The 23732-nt window shown below is 36.2% G+C and overlaps 1 protein-coding gene across 5 annotated transcripts in view; it reads right to left on the bottom strand.

Annotated features, from left to right (window-relative positions):
- Positions 1 to 14330: 14330 nt before the first annotated feature.
- IMMP2L (inner mitochondrial membrane peptidase subunit 2) overlaps positions 14331 to 23732 on the bottom strand; it is a 142393-nt gene continuing 132991 nt past the window's right edge. For 3 of the 5 annotated variants that reach the window (XM_049894793.1, XM_049894791.1, XM_049894792.1), the window contains one exon: positions 14331 to 14553. In XM_049894793.1, the coding sequence (XP_049750750.1) occupies positions 14446 to 14553 (108 nt within the window). In that variant the 3' untranslated portion in view covers positions 14331 to 14445. The remainder of the gene's footprint in view (positions 14554 to 23732) is intronic. The other 2 variants (XM_049894790.1, XM_049894789.1) reach the window with 1 other exon arrangement.

Below are 23732 nucleotides of genomic sequence, written 5' to 3'. Positions count from 1 at the left end.
TCCATTCTGTGAATAAATTCTTGACCTTCTTTCAACTCAATTAACACACTGCCACTGTTACCAAAGCTTTCCTTATTATTTCAAGTTCTTATTGCTCTTTAAAGATCCTCCAGTAGAATAATGAATTTTTAATAAGTTCAGAGTATTTTAATGATTCTTACTTAATTCTGTGGTGAAGCTAACGTGAGACATACTATTCACGCTGAAAACTTTCCTAGTATATTGTCACAACACTCTACAGTAACTTCCCAGGAATCCAAAAACACAAATCTCAGCAAGGTAACTTACGACCTCTAGAAGCACAGGAAGTCATGATAATTATCATATTCATAGCCAGATCAAACGGAGCCAGCTTCTCATCAGCAATTGCAACATCCATACAATTTTTAATAAAGTGAAACCTATACTTGTGCCTTCAATAAATATTAAAGTGACCTCTGAATGTAAGTAAACCCGTCACTGGATTACTCAAAGGAGTAATCTCTCATAATATGGGCCATTGAGGCTTCTCATTAACGGAAATAAACAATTACCAAAAAAAAAAAGTATTCCTGTTCTCTTCTTGGAAAGAAATGTTTTCCTGATTACCAAAACCCTGGTAAAGTTTGGCGGCTATCCTTTAAGACCTTTGCCTTTCTTATCAGGCACAGACACACACTTCCCAGCAACTGCCACCTCCACTCACCAAAAGCAGTGCTTTTTTTTCCTTAAAAGAGAAGAAAAATGGAAAGGTAACTACTGACCTTGGATCATTTAAGTTTAGTTTTAAGACTGCTTTCGCCTTTCCAGGACCTAAACTATGAAATAGAACATGCATTCTAACATCATTTTTTATAAAAACGAGTGGAGAGACTGTTGACTGATGGGAACTACATCTTAAACTGACAAAAGACAACCAGAACATTAGATTATCCATAAGAATGTAAAAGCTCCACTCCCAGAATAAATATAAGATTTCTCCAGCTTTCTTAGTTTGAATAATTTTAAACAAACAGGAAAAGATTTTGTTCTCATCTTTCTATAAAACACCTACCTGCCAACTTTGAAAGTTTTCAATTTTCAATAATTTCAATTGAAGACATACTCTTGATAACATATATTCATTCGATGTGCCTTGCTGCCCTTGAGCAATAATGCCCTGGTGTTCAAAGTCTCCTTATCTGTTCCAGCTCCTCATCTTTAAAAAACTTCAAATCAGTTTTGACTCCAATTTCAAAAGCATGGAACATATTTTTCTGATTCTGAGGGATTGAGTCTTACGTTTAGCTCCCTAACAATTCCATCTTGATCCCTAAAAACCATTTTCATGAAATTTTAGGAATCTTAGAGATCAACTAGTGTATATCTTTTATTTTGCAGATGCTAAAATTGACCCAACGATTAATTAAGATAACCTCTTCAAGGGCAAGGGCACACAGCCAGTTAATAGGTAATGCAGGTGAAGGAAAGCAGAAGCAAGATCTCCCTGAAGCCTAATGCTATGTTCTCACACCCAGGAACGGGCAGGTGGAGGCTTTCAGATTTGTTTTATGGAAAAGAAAATAACAATTTTTAATTAGTAAGTATTTAAATAAAATTGGTACTTTCCAAACGCTTACTTGAGAATTTTTTTTAAGTTCATTTCCTTAACATACTTTTAAATCTTTATATTTTGATTGCTTAGTGCTGTTTTCTATTGCTGCTATAACAAATTACAACAAACTAAGGGGCTTAAAGCAACTCACAGTTCTCTAGGTCTAGAAGTCCAGTAGGTTCAGCTGGGTACTCGGCTGAGGTCTCACAAGGGCAAAATCAAGGTGTCGGATCCTATCTGGAGACTGAGGAAGAATCCTTGTCCAGGATCATTCAGGTTGTTAGCAGAATTCAATTCGGTGGGGTTGTAGGACTAAGGTCCTCCTTTCCTTGTTGGGTGTCAGCTGGAAGCCATTCCCAGCTTCTGGAGGCTGCCCACTTTTCCTTTGCTCATGCCCGCTCTACTTTCAAAGCCAGCAACAGTGCAATGAATGCTTCTCATGCTCTGGATGTGATCTCTTCTTCTGCCACATTACCCTCACATCAACTGTCTCTGCCCTTAGAGGCTCATGTGATTACATTGGGCCCCCCAGATAACCCAGGATACCCTCCCTATTTAAGGTCAACGAATTAGTAACATCTGGAAAGTCCTTTTTCAATGTAAGGTAGCATATTTATGAGCATGATATGTCATCATATCCACAGCCTGTTAGGGTATGGAATATTCTCGGGAATAATAATTCTGATTAATACACTTAGCACATTTTATTTATATAACATTAAGGAAATGTGACTTATTTTCCAACAGATCATACTGTTCAAACTTAACAGCTCTAACAACAAGATAACTTTTCTCTCCTAATACTTTCAGGAAGGGCTCTGATTGACCCTGCTTGGGTCCAGTGCCTACCTCTGGACTAATCACCAGGGCTGGCTTCATGGACATGTGACCAGTGCAGTCACGCACCGCCTAAGCTCAGAAGGGCCCCACACTTGGGGTGTAATGCTCTGCAGTTACCATCTTGAAATCCTTAATATTTTTTTGTTTTTGAATTTTTGTTTTGTAAGTGAAGTCCAATGGGACAAAGGAGCAGGTACTGGGGGCTTGTTTGTCTTCAAAAGAATGTATTTCTTTTCCATTTTTGAAGAATATTTTACTAGGTACAAAATTCGAGGTTGGGAGATTTTTTTCTTTTCTTACTTTAAAGATGTCATTCAGTTGTCTCTGCTATATTATTGATACTTTGAAGGTAATACATCTTTTTATTTCCCTTTTAAAATTTTTCTCTTTGTCTTTGGTTTTCAGTGGTATGACTATCATGTCCACTAAAATGTGGTTTTCTTTGTATTTATCCTGATAGAGTTTATAGCACTTCTTGAATCTATGTGATGTCTTTCATTAGTTTTGGAAAATTCTTGGCCTCTATTCAAATATTGTTCCTTCCTCATTTTCTCTCCCCTCTTCTGAGACTTCAGTTAGATGGCAGTCAGCTTTGTTCAATATGTCTTACATGTCTGTTAACTATTTGTGGTTCTTTCCATTCTCTTTTCTTGGCTGTGTCTAATTTACTGTTACATCCATCTATTGAGTTATAGTGGTTTTCAGTTCTAGAACTCCTTTGAATTATCTTTTAAATGTTCTGATTCTTTGCTGAAATTATCCATCTTCTCATCAATTATTTAAATATATTGATTATAATTATACCTACTCCTCACTTACTATGTTGCTATCTGACATTTTGCATTCACAACAACAGTAAAAAAAAAAAAAAAACCACTATCCAACTATTTTGCACATTAACGACATAAGTCTGGCAGTAATGAACAGCGAAGTGCAAGGCAAGAGTAGTGGTAGTTGTGAAAGTCAGGTTATGTGTCAACTTGGCTGGACTATGATTTTCAGTGGTTTGGCAGTTATATAATAATGTAATTTGGAAATTGTGTAATGTAATTTGGCAGTTTGTAATGACGTATTTTGGCACCTTTGTAATGACATAGTCATCCTCCAGTTTGTGATTTCATGTGGTCAACCTCCATGTTCACATAATGCTAATTTTCACAACCTGGTCTTTGGAATCTAACAGTATCAATAAGTAAAGGGTGGAAGTATTTTACAGCCAATATCTTTATTGTTTTGTTTTGTTTTTTATCTTTGTTCAGACTTCTGATATGCATATTTTTTGACTGTTGTATGTTGTATACAAAAAAATTACAGACTTTTCATGATGCCTCTTGCTCTGTCAATGACAGACAATTAAACTAAAGGCAAATTACCTTAAAACCATGATTGGGATACTTAGAGGTTAGATTTTAATCTTTGTAACTCTTAGTTTATTTCTACCCACCCAGTGCTGTCGAGTCGATTTATTTCTAGCTCTCCCTAACTCCTAGAATGTAGCCTTTCAGGGGTCCAGTTAAAAGTTTGGAGTATTTTACTGAGGTTCCTCCCTGAATTCTAATGTGTAACACTCTAGCACTGTGCAACTACCAAATATTCTCCTTAGCACCTCAACATCTTAGCTTCCACTTTCTGCCTAGCTTAACATGACATGTACTGCTTACAAACTGACAAATAGCCCAAGGCAGAAAGTGCAAAGAATATAGGACTCTGGAATCCTTGCCCCATGGCAGTGCTCCAATGCCTTTAGATTTCATATATATATATAAAACCAAACCCACTGCCATTGAGTCTATTCCGACTCATAGCAACCCTACAGGACAGAGTAGAACTGCCCCATAGAGTTTCCAAGGAGTGCCTGGCCGATTCGAACTGTTGACCTCTTGGTTAACAGCCATAGCACTTAACCACTATGCCGCCAAGGTTTCCATATATATATATATATACACACACACAGACACACACACACATATATATATATACCCCTTTTCTCATTTTTCTAAGCAGAGGCCTTGGTTTCAAACAAGCTAGTCCATCATGGTTTGAAATGAAATTCAGCTATTGATTATCTTAGTGGCCTATCTTTATGTACACGTCTATATCTTCTTGGTTCCAAAATTATTTAAGATAAGTTGGCATCCTATTTAATAGTTTATTTGCCAGTGTTAATTTTCCTGCTTGAAACTGAAACTGTTTATTTCTCTAAAAGTTTAATTATTTCTCTGTCAGAATTACTGTTTAAACTTATATTCAAAATGTTTTCCTTCAAGAGCCCAATCTTACTCCTTACATATAACACATAATGTGTATTTGGAAGAGCCGTCTCTGTAAAGGCTGTCTTGTACTTTTCATCTTTCATAAAAATAACAGTGTTCTCATAGACAATTATACACTTAAGTGCCCACTATTTCATAAAATGCTGCCTGTATAACTTCATTCTTTGACAACTTCAAGTTACCTCTCAAAGGATGTTAGATTTATGAAATGAGTTGAACGGAAGCTATTGATGTTTCCAATAGTTATGCTGCAATAAAATCTCGATAATTTAAATTGGAATTTAGGATCACTAAAACATCTCTAAACTATAAACTATCGTGAAACTAAGAAAATGTTTTATTACATAATTAAATGTATAAAAATTGTGAAGGCAGCTTATGCTACTCAAGAAAGCAAACTTCTTTTAGGGGATGACTTATAGACACCAACTTTTGGTATTCTTATAAGTAGTTTACAAAATCAATTTGTTGGTGTTCTTAAGTGCTGTCAAATCGATTCCGACTCATAGCGACCCTATGTACAACAGAAGGAAACACTGGCGGGTCCTGCGCCATCCTCACAGTCTTTGCTGTGTTTGAGTCAGTTGTTGGCAACCACTGTGTCATTCCATCTCATCAAAGGTCTTCTTCTTTGTCGCTGACCCACTGCCTTACCAAGCATGATGTTCTCCTCCAGGGACTGGTCCCTCCTAATAATACGTCCAAAATACATGAAACAAAGTCTTGCCATCCTTGCTTCCAAGGAGCATTCTACATGTACTTCTTCCAAGACGGACTTGTTTGTTCTTCTGGCAGTCCATGGTATATTCAATATTCTTCACCAATACCATAATTCAAAGGCATCAATTATTCTTCGGTCTTCCTTACCAATTGTTCAGCTTTCCCATGCGTATGAGGCAATTGAAAATATCATGGCTTGGGTCAGGTACACTTTAGTCCTCAAAGTGACATCTTTGTTTTTCAACACTTTTAAAGAGGTCTTTTGCAGCTTTTTTTTTTTTTTTGCAGCAGCAGTTTTACCCAATGCAATACAGCATTTGATTTGCATGCTGCTTCCATGGGTGTTGACTGTAGATCTAAGTAAAATGAAGTCCTTTAACAACTTTGATCTTTTCTCCATTTATGATGATGTTGCTTATTGGTCCAGTTGTATGGATTTTTGTTTTCTTTTTGTTGAGGTGTAATCCATACTGAAGGCTTGATCTTGATCTTATTCAGTAAGTGCTTCAAGTCCTCTTCACTTTCAGCAAGTAAGGTCGTGCCATCAGCATATCGCAAGTTCTTAATGAGTCATCCACCAATCCTGATGCTGCTTTCTTCTTCATATAGTGCAGCTTCAAAAATTATTTGCTCAGCATACAGACTGAATGAGTATGGTGAAAGGACACAACCCTGATGCACACCTTTCCTGATTTTAAACCATGCAGTATCCCTTTGTTCTGTTTGAACGACTACCTCTTGGTATATGTACAGGTTCTGCTGGGCACAATTAAGTGTTCTGGAATTCCCATTTTTCACAATGTTATCCATAATTTGTTATGATCCATACAGTCAAACATCTTTACACAGTCATTAAAACACAGGTAAACATCTTTCTGGTATTCTCTGCTTTCAGCCACGACCCGTCTGACATCAGCAGTGACATCCCTCATTCCACGTCCTCTCCTGATCCGGCTTCAACTTCTGGCAGTTCCCTGTCAAATGTACTGCTGCAACCATTTTTTAATTATCTTCAGCAAAATTTTACTCGTGTGTGATATGAATAACATTGTTCAATAATTTCCGCATTCTATTTGACTGTCTTTCTTTGGAATGGGCACAAATATGGATCTCTTCCAATCGGTTGGCCAGGTAGCTATCTTCCAAATTTCTTGGCATAGACAAGTGAGCACTTCCAGTGCTGCATCCATTTGTTGAAACATCTCAATTAGGATTCTGTCAATTCTGAAGCCGTATTTTTTTACCAATGCCTTCGGTGCAGCTTGGACTTCTTCCTTCAGTACCATTCTTGATTATATGCTACCTCCTGAAATGGTTGAACATCAACCAGTTCTTTTTGGTACAGTGACTCTGTGTATTCCTTCCATGTTTACATGGATCATTTTGACATTTCCTGGGTCATTCAGTATTTTGTCCATAGAATCCTTCACTATTGCAACTCAAAGGTTGAATTTTTTCTTCAGTTCTTTCAGCTTTAGAAATGCCCAATGTGTTCTTCCCTTTTGGTTTTCTAATTCCAAGTCTTTGCACATTTCAGTATAATACTTTATTTTGTCTTCTTGAGCTGCCCTTTGAAATCTTCTGTTCAGCTCTTTTACTCCATCATTTCTTCCACTGGCTATAGCTACTCTACACTGAAAAACAAGTTTCAGAGTCTCTTGTGACATCCATTTTGGTTGTCCAAATTCAAAATCAGTTTAATTGATGTCAAATCATAGTTTAAAAAAATGATATTGTATAAACATTATTTGTTTATACAATATCATTTTGTAAAATAAGATATCATTTGTAAATATAGTTAATAATCAATACAAATTACTATGCATAATTAAAGGTGCCCAAAACTCAGTCTCTCTTCAAAATAAAATGCAGCCCAGGCTTTCTCTCCTTAGCATTTCATTGTAGATTAATTTAAAAAAAAAAAAGCTAGGTACTTTGTCCCACCTATTAAATCTTTCTAAATTCTAAATTTGTGTTCCACAAATAGATAACTGTTATGATTCTGAATCAACTCAACAACAACAGGTGTGTTTTGGGGGTTAAAATATACCATATTAACTACAAACTTGGAAAAATATTTGGCTCTAAACAACAAAATTGGGAATGAACACAGATAGAAGAGGTAAGTATACATAGTTATATTCTCACAGCTCACCTGATAATTGGCTTTTAATAAAACTATGGGTCATTATTCAGTATTATCATTGCTCTGGGCACTTGTTTCAAAACATGAATTTCCTTTTTTGCAGGCTCCAATTAATTTCCCCTGGTGGGTCAAGGGACTTTTAAAGATTCACAGGCACTCAAGACACAAAGAAACTAGCAGCTTTCATTTTTTTCAAAGACTCTATTCTATTTCATCTACTTCCATGGCTCAAATCTTTGTAATTCTTTGCTCATATTTACTGCTAGAGATGCAGCCACCACAGTGGCCATCTGTCAGAAAGTGGCAATTAGTTTAGCATGTTGCAAACCAGCTGTCGAGACTGTATGCACACTACAAGTTCATAATAAAGTATTGCTGCTATCAAATGAAGACAACGCATTTCAGGAACCACTTTATCCGAAATGGGAATAATATGAAAGATAGAGATATCAGGGCCTGCATGACTTCTTTGCTAAGAATGGATAAGTGTCCTCAACCAAACCAGTCATCACAATATAGAGAGGCATTATAATATAATGGTTAAGAACACAGGCTTTGAAGTGAGGAAGTTCAAATCTTCGCTAACCTGTACTAGTTGTATATCCTTAAGCAAGTTAGTTAACCTCTCTGTATCTCGGTGTTCTCATCTATAAAGTATGGTAACAAGAGTACCTACTTTTCTTTTTTTAATAAGGAATAAATAAAAGCAAATATAGAACTCTTAGCCTAGTGACTGAAAAATAATAAGTAGTCAATAAATATTAAAAATTGTTTTTTTCTTCACAAATGACATGTTTTTCTCCCTTTGTCTTTGGATCTAATCACCCCAACACTCTCACTACCACCAAGTGTTTACTTATCCTCTGGAGTCTGCTTTTGCTTCATAGTCACTACTTTAGTTTCTCCACCTCAGACTTTGGGATCTCATCTTCATTCACCTTAGACATATTACCTGATTAGGGTCCATGCCCTGGAGCAGTCGAGCCAATGAAACGTACTCCAAGTCACAAAGACTGAGAAAGTTTATTAAGGAGATGTATACATCAACGAGGAACTGGCGGCAACACAGGCTGTCTCTATGGAGACCCAAAGAGCAATTCTACATTAGAGCTTATACAGAATCTTACAAGGGTTAGAAGGGTCTTTGTAGTCCACAGATGGCCTCTTTATCAGACTAAAGAGACACATGTGGGACATCTCTTTATCAGGCTAAAGATACCTGGGTTTTGATTTTCCTGTGGGGGGTTGTAAGTCACAGGTGGTTGAATAGAACAGAACAAAGTTATTTGCATCAGATTAAAACAAAGAACAAAGTCATCAACATGAGGTCAAAACAAAGTCATTAACAAAATTATGGGAAGAAGGAGGCAGGCAGAGGAAGGAGAAAAACATAGGTTCATCATGGAGTTAGTTATGTCAAGCTCACAGTCACTCATTTTGAAAAAGGGGAAAACATGCTGGGGAGTATTGGGGCCACAGACAGGCTTCAGGGAAGCTGCAGTCTGTAAAGCAGGGCTTCGAACTGGTTCAAAATGGTTCAGTTATGGCTGATGGAAACAAGGGAAGCATGCATGTTGCGTAGCAACCGAATTTCCTGCCAGTGGAATTTTGACCCCAGTAGGAACCACGCCACTTTAAATGTGTGTTGCTCTCCAACTTTGAGCAAAAACCAAAAAAAAAAAAACAAACCCAGTGCGATCAAGTCGATTCCGACTCACAGCGACCCTATAGGACAGAGTAGAACTGTTCCGTAGAGTTTCCAGGGAGCGCCTGGCAGATTTGAACTGCCAACCCCTTGGTTAGCAGCCGTAGCACTTAACCACTATGCCACCAGGGTTTATCTTTGAGCAAGGCACTGCTATTTCCAACTTGGGTTAAAATCCAAGGAGCAAGAGATTTGGTCGCTATTCCATGGGTACACTGCCCTTGTTTCCATTGGCCATGACTGAGCTGTTTTGAACCAGACTGAAGCCCTGGTGTAAAGGAAAAAGGTTTAGATGCAGCATTGTCCAGTACAAATTTGATACATATCACATATATAATTTTAAATTTTCCACTAAAAAAAAAAAATTTTCACTAGCCACATTAAAAAAGTAAAATTAATTTTAACAATATATTTTATTTGATTGACTATATCTAAAATATTATCATTTCAACAAGTGACGGTAGCCACATTTCAAGAGCTCAAGAGCCACATGTGGCTAGTGGCTACTGTATTGGGCAGGACAGGTTTAGGGTCAAATGAAACTGGATTCAAATTCTGGCTCTACTATTTATTTGCCATTTACTTGCTCTGGGTCTCAGTTTCCTCATGTTAAAAATAACTATCTTCAGACATTGTTCCGAGAATTAGTTAAAATGGCATACACAAGGAACTTGTGCAACACCTGAAAAACAGAAATACTCATTCAGTGAGAATTTCCTCACCCTAACCTTCTCCTCTAGAACTGAACACTTGCTCACTATAGTGTAATTGGTGACCTAGCTCTAGTTCCTTCCCTCCAAGCTCTACTATAAACAGGAGCCTTTTCCTTCACCTGCACAGCTCCCCTTCCTTGCTTCCTATCAGCTATAAATAAACTTGATTGGGTAGACTTATTTCTAAAAACCGTGGACCCTTTTAGTCATGACCCAAGGTATGTGGTCCCAAGTAACTAAAAAGACCTGTGCCTGAAAGAGTGACGCATGATCTATTTCTCATCTGTCCCTGTCTTATCCACCACCCCACGTTGCCTACACTGCCATGGTTTCTCCCTCACTTAGCTTCCGCCACTGCTGCAGCTTTCTCAGCAACTGCTGTCAAACTCAACGCATCTCCATTTGAAGACAATCTGACCTCAAAAATTAAAGAGGTTGAGGATCACTCTGCAAAATAATTGGCCTGTAACCCTACAAAAGTGCCAGGGTCATTAAAGACAAGAAAGACAGGGTCACAAATTGGAAAAGACAAAAGAAAAAGAAAAATGAAATGTGGGATCCTGGGTAGGATCTTGGACAAGAAAAAGGGCTTGAGTGGAAAAACTCATGAAACTCAAATAAGATCTACAGATTACTGAATAGTATTGTATCAATGACAATTTTCTGGTTTCAATAATTTTACTATGGTTACAAATAATAATGTTAGGGGATGCTAGGTAAAGAGTGTACAGGAACCCTCTAAACTATTTTTACTTTTCTTTAAGTCTAAATTTATTTCAAAATAAAGAGCTAAAACATCTTTAAAGGTGATTTTTTAAAGCATCATTATGAAAGAATCTCTGTCCCAATGGACTTGTTAATTGATACACCATTGTGAAATGGCACTACTTGCGTTAAGCCTATTGCAGCAAGGCCATCAGACAGGTTAATGAAAAGTCAATTCCAAGGTGTAGAAAATCCACCTTAATCACCACTATTAGTCTGCAAATCCACTAAGAGAGTATGATGCCACCTAAACACACATTATGTGACTGCACATCAAGTTTTGTGTGACCAATAATGTTATTAGATAAATATACCTATCGAATTAATATTACTAGATAATAAGCTTAAACAATACCTTTTTACAGGGAAAGAAAAAAGAAGACAAGAAAAGATAGGAGGAAATGCAAAGAAATATATATCCCCGGTGCACCCACCTCCTGTCCCTTCCCCTTGACTTTTCATGATTTAGGAACCAGCCTGGGTCAGTAAGCTCTGAATAAAGCCCCTTCCAATAGAATCAACAGTCTGTCCTGCTACAGTAGGAGTTTCTGCAACATGAATGAGCTCACAGGCAACTGGCAAATAGGGAAAATATTTCTGCATAAAGCAGCAGTTACGTTAGTTCATATGTGATTTTCCCCAGATCATTAATGTTTGTCTCATTAATAACAGCAACTGAAGACCAAGTACACTAACAGCAGCAAGCCAGGAAAGAATTCTTGTGCACTGAACCCTTCTCTTAGAAGTGTTTATTGCAAAGTTGACTCTGATCTTTGTTAAAAAAAAAAAAAAATTAAAAGTATAAATAAGTAAAATAATAATCTTTATTTTATTTTTCATGTACAAGCATACAGCTCCGGCCTCAGTACATTTTGTACAAAGCTTGCAACCTTTTCTCTGCCCCCAACTGCTGACAAGGCTGCCCTTGTAGCCACATCTCAGCAGCCTCGGCCCTTCCTTATGTCACCTTCCATCAAGCTACCTTCACCTTTTCTTTTTTTAAAGCAAAATGCTATACTTTCTACAATGTTTCATTATTTATTAAAAAATTAACATGTCTTTTAAACTGCACTCATATTTTTACTGAAATTGTTACAGTTTTTATTAGTACTCTAGTGACAAAAGTTGTATACCAAAAAAAAAAAAAACCAAACTCATGGCTGTCGAGTCAATTCCGACTCATAGCAACCCTATAGGAGAGAGCAGAACTGCCCCACAGGGTTTCCAAGGAGTGCCTGGTGGATTTGAACTGACAACCTTTTGGGTAACGATCGTAGCTCTTAACCACTACGCCACCAGGGTTTCCAAAAGTTGCATAAGTCCTTTTAATTTTAGTATGAAATTACAAACTGCAAAGTTTTCCTGAAATGCATGTATATTATAGCAGAAAGGCTATTCCAATGAAGTAAAGAAAATTATCATCTCTGTTAAACCTGAGTGATGCATTTTGTAAGAAAAGTAACTATTCGGTGTGGTTTGACATGAATTAAATGCATATTATGAACATTAGTCAAACCAACATCAATCTTTTCAAATGAAACAGCCTATAAAATGTATAAAAATATGAGAACATGTGTCTATAAAGCATTTTTGTTCATAAAATTAAAAATAAATTTTAAACAGTGGTTTTTATAGTATTAAATCAGACAAAAGAAAAATGAATATTTTTTAGTATTGGACTTCTTGTTTCTTCCTGAAGAAAGCAACAATTGTTGCTTAATGATTATTTGTTATTAGATAATATGATGCCTGTCACTAAGTATTAAAAAAAAGTATTATTTTATGTAAATGGCCTGCTACCAACAAGCATCATGAAAGGAAATTTGCTGCCAACAAGCATCATGAAAGAAGATTTGCTATTTGTACATGACAAAATAGGGTACATTATTGACTCATCAAAGATGCAGTTCCACCCAGGTAGTTATAATTTATTGTATCAATCCCAATTTCTAATATACTATTTTTGAAATTATTTTATATAATAAATACCCATCGGTTTAACATTTACATAAATTAATATTGCTCTCTTTTTAATAATATATGCTAGGGTCCTTTTATGAACCCGTGCGATCCTGAGTTTCAAGGAGCTTATACATCATACTGTATGTACTCGTATTTTTTCTAATTACCAATTCATATTCACCCGCTTAAAGATAGCATGCTTCACACACACACACACAATAACTGCACGATTGTCTGCTCATAGTGTGACCTCTTCCACTTGGGTGGGTATCCTCTCCATCACCAACTGAGGATGTGACCTTGTCAAACCAAAGGCAAAAGAATAATGAGCACGCAACAGGCTAACCCAGCATGGAGAGGGCTGTTAAGGAGGTTGCAAAAACAGTAGTCTGAATGACAAAAAGTATACTCCAAAGAGTAGGTTAATATTAAAGAAAGCACTCAAGAACTCAAAAAGCATTTAATCCTCATACTTGGATATCTGCCATACAAAACTCCACTCAAATTTTATTTATTCATTAGTTATTTAACCAGATTTGGTTACTATGTTTCCAAGTAAATCCTAGGAGAACAGCCTGGAAGGAAATACATTTGGAGAATACTTATTTATTTTCACAAAGCACTAGCCAAAGGTAAGGATGAACAATGTACTGCTTTGACCAAACAATTACTATCATCCAACAAGAAACATTCATTCCAATTCAAAAATCAGAAATATAAATTGGAAAAGTTGTCACTGAACAGTAGGCTTTTACTATCATTTAAAACAAAATAGCAATAAAACTGCTGCATTAATTGCTACTCCAGTGCACTAACTGGCAGAACAGGGAAGCAAATTAATATATTTTCTTAAGTAGCTGATACCAATACCAAAAGAAATTAGGCAAATTCCGTTGCAGTCTTCTCAGTATGAATTTAGATTTAAAACAAAAAACAGAACATCTCAAATCAAAACCATTCAAGCACGTACCAGGACTCCATATTATTTCATTGTGTCAGTTATGCGCACTTTGACATTCCCTTTCCACATTAAGACCAAAATGAAATTTTTGTTCCTCACCAGTCTCAACATTTTACAGAGAAACAGTGCCACCTTTCGGCCCCAAACAAAAGTCTCCGCTCTACTGAAAAACCAAAAACCAAACCCAGTGCCATCAAGTCAATTCTGACTCATAGTGACCCTATAGGGCAGAGTAAAACTGCCCCACAGAGTTTCTAAGGAGCACCTGACGGATTCGAACTGCCAACCCTTTGGCTAGCATCCGTAGCACTTAACCACTATGCCACCAGGGTTTCCCCATTCTTCTAGCCTTCCAAATTTCCTTTTTTAGCACAACTCCTGATATATACAAATGTCACTGTATTTCGTGTCATAATTACCATCTTCTAGAAATACTTTATAGTGACACAAGCTAAGAAAATTCATAGGTAGCATAAAAGTTGTCTACCAAGATGAAAAACTTCAAAATAATCCAAAATAACACCAAGGGCATGTATTTCTTATCAAAATAATAATTTCTAATTACTGTTTCAGAATGCCAATCAACTGATATATTTTTAGTACAAAAGGAAAATTCTTTCACTTTTTATAGCACTGTCATATTTCAAAATTGATTTTAAAAAGCTACAGTATACATATTTAAAATGTACCCATTAATTTAACAATTGGCAATATCAAAACAGCAGCAAATTATCAGATAAACCAATATAAACAGCTTTGTATACAATATAGAAAGTTTCTGATGTACTTACACCAATGACACTATGTCACCACGCTGAACTTCAAAATTCCTAACTTTCCAGTGATTCAGAAGCACTACATCAGATGACTGGCTCCCTCCAGGATTCAAAGACGGCTACAAAATAGGGAGAAAGAGACACATACATCTATCATTTGTATTTTTCAATCTTCACAGTTCTTTGTACTTCATAGCTCTAGTACAGTGCAATAAAAACATTTCTAATATAGCGCCTTTCAATAAATTGCTATTCTAAAGTAACTCCAAACGATGAGTTTTCAAAAAGGCTCGTAGGTAGTCTTCACAAATTAACCAGAAATAAATAAAACTATCGATATTTACTTGAAAGGAAAACACGCTAGATACTCAAATTTTTACCAAACTCTAGTAAAGAGGTACGGAAAGCTTTAAGGATTAAAAACCATGAAGAAGAAGTAAGTAAAATCTCCCAACAGATTACTCAGATAAGATCTAATTCCACAGAGGTACACATCATTGTTCCACGGAGGAAAAGAGGAAATGATGGGGATTCCCCACCCTGCGCTCTCTTTTCACAAAAGCGCATGGAGCAAGGGTCCTGGTCCCAGTTTGAGCTAAGAAGTGGATTCAGATAAGTCTACATATGCCTGAAGATTGAAGGGGCAAGAAATGAGGAACATTTGGGGTAAAAATTCTTATGAGGGTAAGAAGCCACCTAGGCACAAAAATTTGACTGATAAGCTATGAAGCCAACATACCTGTCACTTGGCCAGAGATTCAGCCTAAACCCATGGTCACATGTCTGAAACCAGAAGTATGAATGGTGGGGCAAAAGAATAAAAAAAAAAAGTAACAGGGCTGTTTCACTATTGACTTTACAGTATCTCAGGGAACAAAAGCATCAGGGACACCAATGTCATGATGGGAAGCAGCAATTTTTGTGGTGATGGGAAAGGTACCAAACAACTGAGGTTCTCAACCTTCACTGAGGAGCTGATAGTGACATCAAGAAGAGACTCAACCACAGCAAGCCACAGCAGGATCAAGGAACACAGTGAGTGCCATCCGTATTCCTTAGTTGCATCCCAACCGCTCCACATTCAGACCCAAACTACCTTTACATTATATTAATTCATCTGCTCAACCCACTAATCAATCTGAACCCACTCCTCATCCATTGGTTTTTCACTGTTCTTTCAAATTTCCATGATACTCTCTGCCTAGAATGGCTTCTTCCCCCTCATTTCACCCAACAAAAGTCCATGAATTAGGGTCCAACTTATCTCACCTTCTTGATACTGAAGCACATGAGCAGCAACAACGGCTGTAATGAAACTATGTTGGATTTATACAGCAGTTTACTGTTTAAAAAAATACTAAGAAACAACATTTTTCCATCTTCCATCTCCAATACTTTATCATATAATACTCACCATACACTACATTTCTCTTATCTCTTGTATTAGACTGTTGGCTCCTGGAGGATACGAACATATCTTACCCAGCCTTTGAAAATTTAATACAAGGCCTTGTATATTAAGTCACAAATAAATATCTTTGGAATAAATAAATTGTAGAGTTTAACATTTTAACAATAGCAACAAATACAAGTAAAACGGTTTTTCCTTTTGTACATCTATAATAAACTACGGTTACTATTTATTATTAAGGAGGTCTAGTGGCAAAGTGGTTAAGTATTTGAATACTAAACAAACGGTCAATGGTTCGAATCCACCATCGCTCCACCGGAGAAAGATGTGGCAGTCTGCTTCTGTAAGGATTACTGCCTTGGAAACCCTATGGGGCAGTTCTACAGTTCAACTGCGTCCTATAGGGTCACTACAAATTGGAATTGACTCCATGGCAATGAGTTATAGCTATTTATTATTAGAGTCAATTTTTTTTATTTCATGTGCATCTCTGATAAGATTATTCTAAGAATGCCTCTGATATAATACCTTTTAAAAAAAATGTGGCATCTCGTAATAACAAGAACAAAAATAATTTAAATTATTTCCGACTGCCCATTCTTAATCTCTTTTATTGGTGTTTTTCAAAAGTGTGTGACCATGACCCATGATAAGAAATGCATTTTACACTGCACTCAATACACACACGCACACATCTACCTGAAACAAAAGCTTCACAAAACCATAATTACATTTATGACATGCACCCGGATCCTTTCTATGCTCTCCTAATCCATGTTTTCAAAGAGCTGTATATAATCCACCGTATTGATTTCACACCCACTACACTGATTTTGGAAATCCTGGTGGTGTAATGGTTAAGTGCTATGGCTGCTAACAAAAAGGTCGGCAGTTCAAATCCCCCAGACACTCCTTGGAAACTCAATGAGGCAGTTCTATTCTGTCCTACAGAGTCATTATAAGTCAGAATCAACTCGACAGCAACAGGTTTTTTATACTGATTTTACAACCTACTAATGAATGGGTTGAAATGCTAGGTGTTAAAAATGGCTTTAAGATGACTCCTCTTCAATTATTATTCTATAACAGATGCTTTCCCCAGAATTCTATCCTTAAATTTAACTCTTCCTTTAAATTCTTTTCATATAAAATCTCATTGATATTCTCAATTACAAACACCACCCATATACCCATGATTCCTAAATCCATAGTTCTAAGTAGATTCCTCCTCCTCTATAATCAATCCTTAGCCCTTCATACTGCAATACTTAACACATTGTAATGTAATTTTTGTTTATCTGTCTTCCCCACATCTAAGCGTGAAGCACCTTTTGTCCATTATTATAACCCCCTAGGTAAGTTTATTCTCCAATCTTAACATCTTTCCTATGCTTCAAACACGTATTTCCAACTGGCTGCTGGTCACCTCATGCGATAAACCATTCCCCTCATTACAAACCTTAGCTTCCACCACCACCACCACTACTGTCTTTAAGATAGAAATCAAGACACACCCTCTCAACCACAAGCAGTTCTCTATACTCAGGTTATTTTCTTACATCTCCAAGCTGTCGTATAAGCAAATACTTCTGCCTGAAATGTTTTTTCCTCTCTCCACTTTCCTGCCATCTGGTTAACTCATACTTCAACACAAAATTTGAATCCCATGAGGCAATCACGCAAGGATTCTTTCCTAAACTTCCTCTCTCCTTCTCCCCATCATTCTTGTTGCCCAAGAGAGAGATCATATTCTACCCCAACTTTCAAGTATACTTCTATATTCCCTTCCTTGGTTAACAGTATTACCATTCGCCCTATCCCCATACAACAAGACTCTTGAGTCTTCCTTAATTTCTAACTCTCTCTTTGAGTCTCCTATCATCAGACTTTCCCTCTGCCAAGAAAGGATTTTCTCCACTTGGAAAATTCTACTCATCTTTCAAAGCCCAGCTCAGATGATGACTCCTCTGAGAAGCCAAAAACAAAAAAAACCTGCAGTTCCCTTGGGATAATTACATCCTGGTGCTTCAAGACTGGGGACAGAAGAATCCTCATAGATCCAAATCTTGACACTTGGGTTCATCTTCCCTTGTAGAATCTCTCATCTACCCAACTTTTCTAATGCTACCTGTTAAAACAAAAGGTAAAACGTTCCAAACAAAAGATTTATACAGAGGGGAAAAAAAAAAAATCCCAGAAGAAAGCGTATCTAATTTGAAATAGTAAACTGTTAAAATCATCAGTCAACACCTAGAAAATCTTTTTGATTTTATAAAGGATGCCACAGAGTTTTCTTTCACCCTTTCCTCTCCCCCGGAAGGTTAAATTAATCATCCCCCACCTGCTATCACACCAATTTAGGTAAACCTCAATTATAGTTCTTAAAATCCTGTTATAAGTATCTGTCTACACATAGGACTCTCTCACTCAACTATAAGTGTTTCAACTGAAGGAATCATGCCTTGCCAATTTTTGTATGTTCAAACCCTGAACAGTGGCTGGAAAAATAATGTTTTTATACTTCAGAAGGAAATTAAAAGTTTTTAAAAGTATATTTAAATAAGATGTTCCCTAAGCAATCTACATTATCTAAACAACATACACATCTCTTTTAATAAAAACATATTTTGAATGAGTAGGTATAGTAAGAAATTTTGACGGTCTCATCAAGTTAAGCAATTTAAACATTAGGAATAAAGTCGAATAGTGCTTTATTACTATCCACAATGAAATAATGCTAATGACAAAGGAATAGTAAAGATAGTTGTATCTTTACTATTCATTTATGAATATGAATAACACATAACATAAAGAAAATCCTCCTTGAATTGGGAAATTTTTCCCATATCACTATAAAAGGATAGTTCTTTGTACTTCAATAAAGAGAATTACTTAAAAAAAAAAAAAAAACTTTCTAAGTTTCCTAAAGCTGCTTCTGAGAAGAAAATGATGCACAAACGTCAAAATGAAAAATTTATATAGGAGATTTTAAAAGCCTAATTTGGATTATGCTAACTTAGAAAAATTAGTAAACTATGCCATTACTTAAAAGTTTTACATCTTGATTTTCCTTGTGGGGATGCAGTCAATGTTTCAGATAAAGCAAGCAATCTTTTCAAAGAAGTGATACACATCAAATCTAAATTAAAAGTCATAAACTTTGATAACTGATGTGAGCACAGTCTATCTATCCATCCATATATATATATATATATATATATACATAGTAGGTTGCTAACATTTTAAATCCTAGCTTCCCAGGGACTACATCGAAATTATAACCAACTTAAAATAAAGTTTCCAGAAGTAAGAAACTTGAAAATATTTAATTTAGGAGTTTGCACCCTGTATCTCAAAGTACGTTACTGCTGTCATGTGTTCCTTCTAGTAGTCAAGATTTCCAAGAGTAAGTAGAAAAATAATGAAAATCACTGGTGTTGACAACACAGAATAACACAAGGCCGACGGCTACTCTGCCCAACTTTTCTTCACTTACATTCTCACACTCAATCTATTCCTCTGCTTTTATCATGGACCATGAACAGTCAAAATCAAAAGACTTGGAGAAATCTTGCTCCAAAGACAGAAAATTGTGTTCAAATCATGGTTCCATTTTTTTTATTAGCCATGTTGTTGTTGTTAGCTGCCACGGAGTCAGCCCCTGACTCATGGCGACCCTGGGTGCAACCTGAACGAAACGCTGCCCAGTATCCCCATGATGAGCTGCAGATTGGGCCGTTATGATCCACGGGGTTTTCGTTGGCTCATTTTCAGAAGTAGATCACCAGGCCCTTCTTCCTAGTCCATCTTTGTCTGGAAGCCTCAGTGAAACCTGTTTAGCATCATAGCATTATGCACGTACTGGCCAGGCATCAGACCCAGCTCTTTCACGTGGAAGGTTAAGAATTTTACCACTGAACCACCAGCGCCCTCTCTCGCCATATTACTGAAAGCAAATTATTTAAACTTTCTAGGACTCATTTTCCTCATCTATAACATGTGGATTATAGTTCCACTTACCTCACAGGGTTGCTATGAAAATTATGAGATGAACCAATCCACAAAAAGTTCTTAACACAGCAAATGCTAAACAGTCAACGAATATGATGATAGTGATGAGATATCAACAACAGAATAAAGGATAACAAAATCAAGCACAGTATTTTTTCCATAAGACTCAAGATAAAATTGAGTCTTTACATAGTACCTTGTACTTTTTTCATTTTAAATACTTCTGGAAGTCTCCAGGCAGATAATTCTATCCTTCATTTCAAAAGCCTCAGTAAAGTGTTTCTGCACTTCTTTTAAGCAAGTGAAGTCAGTATGCTTCTATCTTGAGCCTCAATTGTTCTACCTACAGGGATTGATCCAAAAAAAAAATTATTTTTAATATGCACAAGTATTTATCACAGTACTGCCTATACTGGGGGAAGGGGGGACTACAGAAAACCTAAGTGTCCATTAATAAGTACTGGGTACATAAATTATGACAACCGTCTTGTGGCATTCTGTTGTTGTTGGCTGCCATCTAGTCAACTCCAACTCATGGTGACTTTCTATACAATAGAATAAAACGTTGCCAGTCCCACATCATCCTCACAATCAACAGCATGTTCAAGGCCATCATTGTAGCCACTGTGCCAATGCATCTCACCAAGGATCTTCCAAGACCTTGCTGGCCCTCAACTTCACCAAACAAAATGTCCTCCTCTAGTGACTGAAGATATGTCCAAAGCAAGTAAGGCAGACAATGTTCTGTGGTGATCCCTAAGGGTTTCATTGGCTATCTTTCAGAAGTTGATTGCTAGGCCTTTCTTCCTAGTCTGTCTTAGCCTGGAAGGTGTGCTAAAACCTGTCCATCAGGGGTGGCCATGCTAGTATTTGAAATACCAGTAGCATAGCTTTCAGCATCATAGCAACAATCAAACTACCACAGTACAACAAACTGACATATGGGTGGTGGTAGGACATATTATGTAACAATTAAAATTGATGCTGGTTGTGGGCACAGGAGTATGTCATGATATTTCGAGTGAAAAAGCATTTTTTTTAATTTTATGAATATGTTCTAAATTTTAATTTTTAAAACAGACACATATAAAAAGAAATACATAAAAAAAACTAATAGTTCTTATCTCTGGTTGATGAAATGAGATTGTGATTTTCCCTTTTTTTTTTTGCTCAATTGAATTTCATATAATTTTTTTACAATGAACATGTATTTATTTAGAAGAAATTTTAAGTTAGATTAAAAATAACTTTTTGTGTACTTTGTTCTAACCTAAATACTATATAGTTCACTCTAAGACAATATAAGTCAGCTTATTTCAACAAATGTTAATAAATTACTCCAAAGCTAGAAATAACAGACATCAAATCTGTTTTCAAAACAAATACAACACACAAGTAGGGCTTTGAAACTATCTCTGATCAAAGACTATGCTGAAAGATTTTTATTCCTCTCACAAACAAATATGATTGTCAAGGTATCCTAAATCCTCAGCTTGTGTCTAAGTTCAAATCATATGATGGTCTGGGTGGAATTTATGTCTTGGTTTAGGAAAACAAAACTCCCCTAGAGAATTAAACAGAGTCATGACAGATTTCTTGCCTTGTAAGATTTAACTGCAGCCATCAATCAATAAATGATATTTTTCTGGTTTTGATTTTTTTCTATAAATATTTTGTTTTTAATTTTTAAAAAAGTTCACAGCTATGATTCAATGCCTACAGTCAGCCAGCAAAGCCTGGTTTTAACCTCGCTTTTTTGAGAGCAGTGTTTTCAAAGTTTTCAGGCCTATCCTGGGCACCACGGTACATATATAAGCTACAAGATTTAAATATTAATTTTTGTGCTTTTAAATGAGAATGGTCTCCAGCACGGCCATTAGGAATCAGCAGTAGCCCTTAGGTATCTTTCAAAGGGCAATTATTTTAGAGAAATGATTAGGGGGAAACCTATCAGTTAAAAAATAAAAACAAAGAAACTGAAGTAGCACTGTTTTGAACTTTTTAGTACTATAGAAGGCCAGGAAGCATGAAGTACAGTTAAGATAATTCTGTACTGATTACAGAATTATTATTAGATACCACACCTTTGAAAGAATCTGGACAAACGGTATAAAACGTCATCTTCCTCACCTGGCTATTCAGGAGTCTATAGCCTTTGTATGGCTTCTGTGGTACCTGGATTTGTCCCACTAGAGGTGCATAATACAATGTCGTAAAACTGTAGCCAGCTCCACATGAGGCTTTAACTTAGAAATGAGCATTCTTCTCATTTAAAATGTGCTTACTACTCACACCCCTTAACACTTGACCTCCTACAATGACTAGCCATCTAATTCAAACTTACTTAAAATTTTGACCTTAGGGCCCTTAACCGGTAAGGTGATTGAAACTTAAACTTTCACACATACATTTCACTTGAGTGCTAAAAGGAAGAACTGAAATCATAAGCTATCTCAAAAAATGTGTACGTACTAAGTCCTAGCTACATACGATACTTTATTAAGTATAGAAAATGGATCTTCATGCCTGCCTCACCTTCCACAGACTCCCCCAGATGCGTGTCTGGTGGCATTGTGAAGGTCCTCTCTTCCCGGAGTCACTTTAGTGCTCTGGCTGTGACCAGTCACTCCACCTTGACCACACAGTTCTGACAGTCCCTCTCTGCTCACATGAGTACCCTTGGGACATGTCCCACATGAGCTTGGTAAAGAGCTATCTAACTTAAAAGACAACAGGGAAGAAGCTTCCTTTGTCAAGGATGTGAAGCTATAAAAATTCATTCATGCTTTCTTTTACTCATTCATTCATTCATCCATCACTGAATAACTATTAAATTCCAATCTGTGCTAGGCATTGTGCTAAGCAATGGGATCCTTCACCCTTGAAGATCCAGGTATGAATCTAATAACATTTTATGCAGAAAGAGATTTAAGGACCTATTTTAAAAATAAGTTTGTCTGATCTCATCACCTTATTCATAGACTTATGGTTCATCGGAATTCCCTTAAAATTGGGGTAAATATTTTCCTCCTCTTTTCAATATTTCTATAGGAAATAGTATTCACATAAAAATAACTTTTATTTCTGTAGATACTATAATTTTAAGAGTTCTTTATTTAAAAAGCAAGCCTTTAGGCTACTTTAATAAAATAATAACATACACCATATTTATTTCAATTTGAAGTATAATGAGCTGCTCATTTGTCATTTTCCTAATCTTTTCTGTATTACTTACATACCACAGAGTGACATGTCAAAGTTTTACAGACATTGGTATACTGCTTATAGGAATAAAAGACTTTACAAACTATCTGAAAGGTAATTTTTGCCAAAATCTATCAGAAGGCTTCAAAATGGTCTCATCCTAAGGCCTGGAGTGTCATATTTTAAAAAAGTTACCCTAAGTAAATAATCAGAAATATGTACAAAGATGTGTACACAAAGATGTTCATCATACATTACTTATAAAAAAACTGGACCAACCTAAATATCAACAATAGGAAACTGATTAAATAAGCAATCATTAAACTGTACGCTATGTGGATGTCAAATGCCTTTTAAAAATCACATTGCAGAAAGATATATAAGGATATCTGGATATGTCTGGCAAATTTAATTAAGTGAAAAATGTGATAAGTGAAAGAGCAATTTTTTCTATATTTTCCAAGTTTTCTCCAATCAGTATGCAGTAAGAACAAAGTAATGAGTTGTTTTAAAGAGGAAAACCATCTGATTTTGATATCTTTTTATCATAAATATTTTAAATGTTTGATTTTCTTTTTTTTAAACAAATTCTTTAATGTTTAAGCATCCCCTTAATTCAGATCACTGCAACTAACTGAAAGGTTAAAATCTGCAAACTTTCTGGTTCAATGC

Source organism: Elephas maximus, chromosome 8 (genome assembly GCF_024166365.1).
Source record: "Elephas maximus indicus isolate mEleMax1 chromosome 8, mEleMax1 primary haplotype, whole genome shotgun sequence".
Lineage (NCBI taxonomy): Eukaryota > Metazoa > Chordata > Mammalia > Proboscidea > Elephantidae > Elephas > Elephas maximus.
This window is presented reverse-complemented; position numbering and strand designations above follow the sequence as displayed.